Raw genomic sequence first — 6,041 nt, 5'->3', positions numbered from 1 at the left:
GACTCTCTGTTTCTTTCTCGTCTCTTCTTCTATATTATTTCTTCTTCGGTGCTCCTCGCCGCCAGCCAATCTCTCGCCATTGCTGCCTCGCGCGTCATCACTGGAATTCATCGTCTCCGCTCCTCTTCACGGTACGTTCTCTGGTTCATCGTCTCGAGTCCCCGTTTCTGTCTCCTCGTCTTCTTCTATCTTATTTCTTTGGTGCTCCTCGCTACCAGCGAATAATTCGCCATTGCTGCCGCGCGCGTCATCGCCGGAGTTCAGCGTCTCCGCTCCTCTCCACGGTACGTTCTCTCTAGTGTGTGTGTATATATATATATATATATATATATATATATATATATATATATTAAACGTAGCTTCGTGTCAGTGAAGCAAGCACTAAGAAATACTCCAACTTTCTTTTGTTTGGAGTCTTTGGACTTTGGACACAACTTGCTTGGTAGTTGGTACGTGTTAAATTTATCCTCTCTAAAAAGCTTACGGGGCTTTGAATAGTATTGTATCGCAGAACAAAAATAAACAAAAAAACCATTCTAAAATGAACAAAGGCAAGTTAAGAAACTGGTGTTTAAACTTAAACTAAATCAGGGAACACTGATAGTCATAGATAGAGAGACAAATAAAGAGTTACAGTTCCAAATTCCACTCCACAATTTAACACACATATCATCATCACTAATAGCCAACATGGAATTTCCACACTTCCATTAAATCTTACCACCACCATTATCATCAGACACACGGACACAAATAAATATATATAAAAAAAGTCCTAATAATAACTCTCTCTAGACTCACTCACTCACTCTCAGTTGCTGCTATCACTATGGTGGTGATTGTTATTGACATTGTTACTGTTGTTGTTACTATGGTGGTGATGATGAGAATGGTTCCGATGGTGATTCCCGGCCCCGCCTCCTCTTCTCCCACCTCCGCCACCGCCGTGCTTGAGCTGAGAAATCTCGAGCTGAGTCTTCATAAAGAACTGCATTCTCTGAAGCTCCAAATCTTTCGCAAACTTCATCCTCTGCTTCTCCATCTCCACGATCTGCTCGATCTTCGCGCTCTCCGCTTGCTCGTAAGCTTCCCCAAACTTCACGATCGCCCGAGTCAGCTCTCTCACCGCTCCTCCCCAACCGTCACTGCCACCGCCGCCGCCGCCGCTATTATTCCTCTCAACTTTCCGTCTCTTCCGCCTCAAATCCGCCTCGCTGTCGGTCGAAGCGTTCCCAGACCCCGACGACCCCGAATCCACCGGCCGCGGCGGTGGGACCGGCGGCGGAGGAGGAGCCGGGGAGGGAGTGCCGCGGCGCTTCGGGAACGGGCTGGCTCGGTGGTGGACCGGGATCCCCACGGGAAGCCGGAGCGACGGAGAATTGGCGGCGGCGGCGGCGGCGGTGACGGCGGCGAGGGAGGACATTTTGGCGGTTGGACCGACGAGGAAGTCGAGCCGGTCGTAGAACGGCCACTTGCTCGGGCCGGAACCGGCGGCGATCTTCGATTTCTCGAGCTTGTACTTCTTCTTCACCGTGTCGATCCGGTTCTTGCACTGGATGTCGGTCTTCGGGATCTTCCCGTACTCCTCGTGCCTGCTCACAACCTCCGAGACCTCCTTCCAGTGCTTCTGCTTCAGGTTTCCTCTGCTCAGCTCCAAGTACCTCTCTCCCCAAGCCTCGATCAGCACCGCCGTCGCGGCCTCGCTCCAGCAATCCTCTCTCCCTCCTCCTCCGCCGCTTCCGCTTCCTCCTCCGGCGCTGCTGTTTCCGTTTCTCACCTGCTGAATCGGGAGCGCGAGAGTCAGCTGGTTCTCCGGCGCCGGCGGAGGCGTGGCGGCCACCGTCACCGTGATCCGGCCGGCCGGCCTCGGAGACTCCGGAGATCGGCTTCCCGGCGAGGCGTGGGACTGGATCTCCTCGTCGTCTTCCATGAGATCTAAAGACCAAAAAAACAAAAAACAAAAAAAAAGTAAAAAAACCTAGGGTTTTCAGATCTGGAATTGATATTCCGAATCCCTAGAAATCAAAACACAAAATCAGATCCGGACTCGGAGAAACTATATCGTTTGTATTTTTTGAACACATAGAGAGCGTACCTTGAAGAAAAAAAAAGGAGAGAAACAGCGAGGGTGAACGATGCGATTCGGGATCGGAGCAGAAGTAGAGTTTGGGTTTCAAAAAGTCGCCGGCATTTTCGGAGAGGGGAGTGAAAAAGGGGCGTTATGAATTAAAAAAGGAAGAGAGAGAGAGAGACGGTGTTTTTGTCGTTTAGGTTTAATTTTCTCGGTTGACGGAAAAAACAGAGAAGGGAAAGGTTGGATGGGTGGGATTTGACGGCTACCGTCGAGGACTGGAATGGGAATGGTCACGTGTCGCTTTCTCATTGGGCTCCTCATACTCACCGGCGTCACGGGAGGGTTACGTGAGCGAGTGAGTCAGAAAAAACGTACGTACGCTATAACCTACTCATTTATCTCTCTCTCTCTCTCGCTAATTCTATTTTATATAAATCGTTTTTTGACGTAAATCTCCACAATCTTTTTTCTCGAATTACTTTTAGTTTACCGGTTTTTTCCTCGTCTTCCTACTTCTGACGTTAACATTCATCTTATCTGACACACTTTTTTTTTTTTTCTTCTTTTCTAAGCATGCTTTAATAATCTAAAAAACAAAATCATTTTTGAAATTATATTATTATTCCAAATAAAAGCATATGGAGAATAGAAAATTTTACGGAAATTGCAATCATGAACCCACAGATTAGCTTGAGACTTGAATCTTGATGCGACTTTTTGGCAAGAGAGGGAGAGCAAAAGAAGAGTCAATTTGGGGGGGACATAAAAAAAGGCAAACCGTACCGTGCTCGTCGAGCAAATTTGTCGTTGACGGAAAAAGTATAACGGCAATGGTCAACTGGCAGTTGCCGGTTAGTACTGGGTGGAACGGAAAGGCTTCGTGAAATTGGGGCTGGAATTACCGGGAAACCTGTAGTTGTGGTTGCCTGTTTCGATTAAGAGGGGTTTTTTTTTTTTTTTTTTTTTTTTTTTCCTGAGAAATTAGTGGCTGTTTTGTTCAACACTTCAACGACTAAGGGACCACTTCAATATAAAAAATAGTACTGTTGCCTAAGTACTATTTTTCTAAAGATTAAAATACTTCAGTTCTAAGTTGTAACTTGCAAGTACTTGTGATTAAATAAATAAATAACAAATAAACAAACTTGTAAGTGCTTCATCAAACGACACCCCAAATTATTATTAAACAATGGGTAAGGTATGCAAGAGATGAGATTTAAAATTTTCAAAATGAAAAAAATACATATATTCGCGCATATAAACTAGAGAAATTTTGATTAAAAAAATAAAGAGAAATACGAAGACAATGATAAAAGACTAATCTATTCTTACATAATAATAGTAGTAAATATTGCTGCTCATACTCACGATGAATTTGTTGGATAAGAAAGGAAAGTATAAAGCGTGGTGAGTCTTTGGAATAAGTCAACAATTTGCATAGTGAGTGAATAAAAAAAAAGACAAATTGATGGTGTCAAGGCTCAAGCTATAGATGATGGCGAATGACATAAGAATTAAGTTTAATATGATTGACTAGCCCATGCAAAACTAATCATTCACGAAATGGATCACACTAATTTGATTAATATGCTGTAGTGGTGTAGTGTGAGAAAGACTAATACCCATATCAACAATTAACTAGCGCAACCAAACATTTTCACATGCATTCTTTGACTCACTTTTAAGGCCACTAAAGCCTTTGTTATAGATCCACCACTGGAGAAGGAAAATAAATTGAGGTGCACTAAATAGCATAATATTTTTATTATAAAATGAAAAAGTTTGATTTCAGTTGTTGCCTATTCGATGGTTCCACAGTGCTTAGATAGCTTTTTATGAGTAAATTGCGACAAAAATACTTAAAGTTTTCGTAAATCAGTACCTATATACCTGAAGTTTATTTTCTGTGGCAAAAGTACTTGACGTTATGATTTTGTAGTTCCGTTAGTACTTCGGACGTGAACTTTAAACGGTTATACACGTGTAGTGATATGATTTAATTTAAAATTTTACACGTTTTTTTTTTACTTTGAATAAATGTTTAAATTTGTTATGATATTGATAAAAAGAAGAGTAAAGAATACAAAAAATATAGTAACTGCAATGCAGTATATGAAATACCCAATTTTATCATTTCCTTCTATTCTTATTCTCTTCTTCTTCAGTGGATACGAAATCCACGAGCTTGGGAATCAAGTTCACGATGGCAAATGAAAACTCGTCTTCCTCGTATGGGAATCAAGTTAGATTGCGAGGCTCGTCTTCATCGTATGAGAATCAAGTTCGATTCCGAGGCTCGTCTTCAGCAGCCCCATCGGACACGAACTCGTCTTCGCCGGAAGGGATGTGCTTTTGTGACGTGTCTTGGGTAGAAAGGACGGCATGGACAGATTTGAATCCTGGGAGGAGATTCAGAAGCTGTTATAAGGGAATGGTAAGGTCAAATTTCTTATCTTTTCATGTTTTATTTGGTTTGGTAGTTTATTGCGGAAATTGGTGGTTTTGTTCTTCAGGCAAATGGAGGTTGTGATTTCTTTATGTGGATTGACCCAGAGATGTGCAGAAGAGCTAAGCAAGTGATTCCAGGTCTTCTTAGAAGAATTAATCGATACCAATAGCGGCAAGCAACATTCCATTGCAATACCCTTTCAGAAAACAACCATCGAACCCTAACAAGGACCTACATCCCTTGTTGAATCCATCTTTACATGCTTTTAAGCAAATGTAAACTCTTTCAAACACTCTTTTTCCATTAATCATAGTTGTTTTTAAGAGGGCTGTTGTACCTGGGTTTGTCATTATGAGTTGCTTACAATAATAATCCAGAATTGCATATTTGTCCTTCACTGAGCCTTCTAATATATCTCTAGCTTTTTTCTTAGCACCGTAGAATACATCCCTCGACACGTTGCTGAATTTGGAACTAGCTGCCATCTCTTTGAACCATTTATAATCCATGCTAGGATTAAGACGAAATTGCTCTAGAAAATGAGTCGCTAACCAAGTACTTGTGACTAGCTTGTTGTCAAACACTATGCAACACTCATGCTTGTCTAGCAGCGTATTCACCCTAACTGACTTGTTCTCCTGAACCTTTGCATACAAAAGCCATTTAGCTCGTAATCTGGTCGAGTCGTTGACCACGTACTTGAACTCCCTATCAACTTTTATGAATACTTCTTTCAATACACGTCTCAGATCAACAATAGTAGGAAATTCCATACCCAATATGAACTTGAAATCGTCCAGGCTTGAACGTGTTGGAATTGATCTGGGGTTTAAGAAAAAGTTTAACGCTTCGGTAAGCGGCGAAATTTTAAAAAATTTCTTTTGACAAGTAAAACGATTTAACTAACCTAGACAAAGAGCAAGCACATGTAAATAAAAATTAATATGAGTATTAAAGATTACTAACCTTTTTAGAAGCTTAGTCATTTTTCCTGCATAGGGGTCACTTAGTCATTTTTCCTTCTATGCAGGATTCACAAGTAGGTAGTGAACCTATTGCAGAGGCTTGGAGTGGACCGTCCCTCACAAGTCCCTTAATCATATCTAGACTGATATGACCAAATCTTAAGTGCCATAGGTATGTTGATTTTTTTAGATCGGAGGATTCAGAAAGTTTGATCATCTTTGGCTCCCTAATTAGATCATTATCTATTTCGGTGTCTAAAATGGAAGGTTGAGTCGGATAAATGTAAAAAATACTATTCTTTATACATGCATCAGTGACAAAAGAATTTGAAAAAGAAATACGAATTCCATTCTTTATAAACTTTAAATAATAATCTTGCTCGAAAAGTTGAGCAACAGATATTAGGTTTTTCCCAAAGGAAGGAACATAATAAACATTATTCAAATTTAAAGTGCGATCTTCAAAAGATATCCCACAGCATTCGCAGACACCACGCTCTCATCACCCCACTTGAAGCAGAAGTCGCCATCCTCTAAGCTTTTGTTTTTCCTA

General features: G+C 41.4%; 1 protein-coding gene across 1 annotated transcript; it reads right to left on the bottom strand.

Annotated features, from left to right (window-relative positions):
- Nucleotides 1–556: 556 nt before the first annotated feature.
- LOC149385616 (trihelix transcription factor ASIL2-like) lies at nt 557–2,236 on the bottom strand. The gene is made up of 2 exons (XM_089625734.1): nt 2,096–2,236; nt 557–1,935 (listed from the first exon to the last, which is right to left on the bottom strand). The coding sequence occupies exon 2, from the start codon at nt 1,928–1,930 to the stop codon at nt 812–814; it is 1,119 nt and encodes a 372-aa protein (XP_089481860.1). The 5' UTR covers nt 1,931–1,935; nt 2,096–2,236; the 3' UTR covers nt 557–811.
- Nucleotides 2,237–6,041: the final 3,805 nt, after the last annotated feature.

Source organism: Urtica dioica, chromosome 9, assembly GCF_054948205.1.
Source record: "Urtica dioica subsp. dioica isolate 48M chromosome 9, U.dioica_male_clone48M_v1_H2, whole genome shotgun sequence".
NCBI lineage: Eukaryota > Viridiplantae > Streptophyta > Magnoliopsida > Rosales > Urticaceae > Urtica > Urtica dioica.
Note: the sequence above shows the minus strand (reverse complement) of the source record. Positions and strands in the feature narration are given on the sequence as shown.

Bases quoted from the DNA above. Each gene is read 5' to 3' on its own strand.
- LOC149385616 (XM_089625734.1), bottom strand. From the start codon at position 1,930: ATGGAAGACGACGAGGAGATCCAGTCCCACGCCTCGCCGGGAAGCCGA.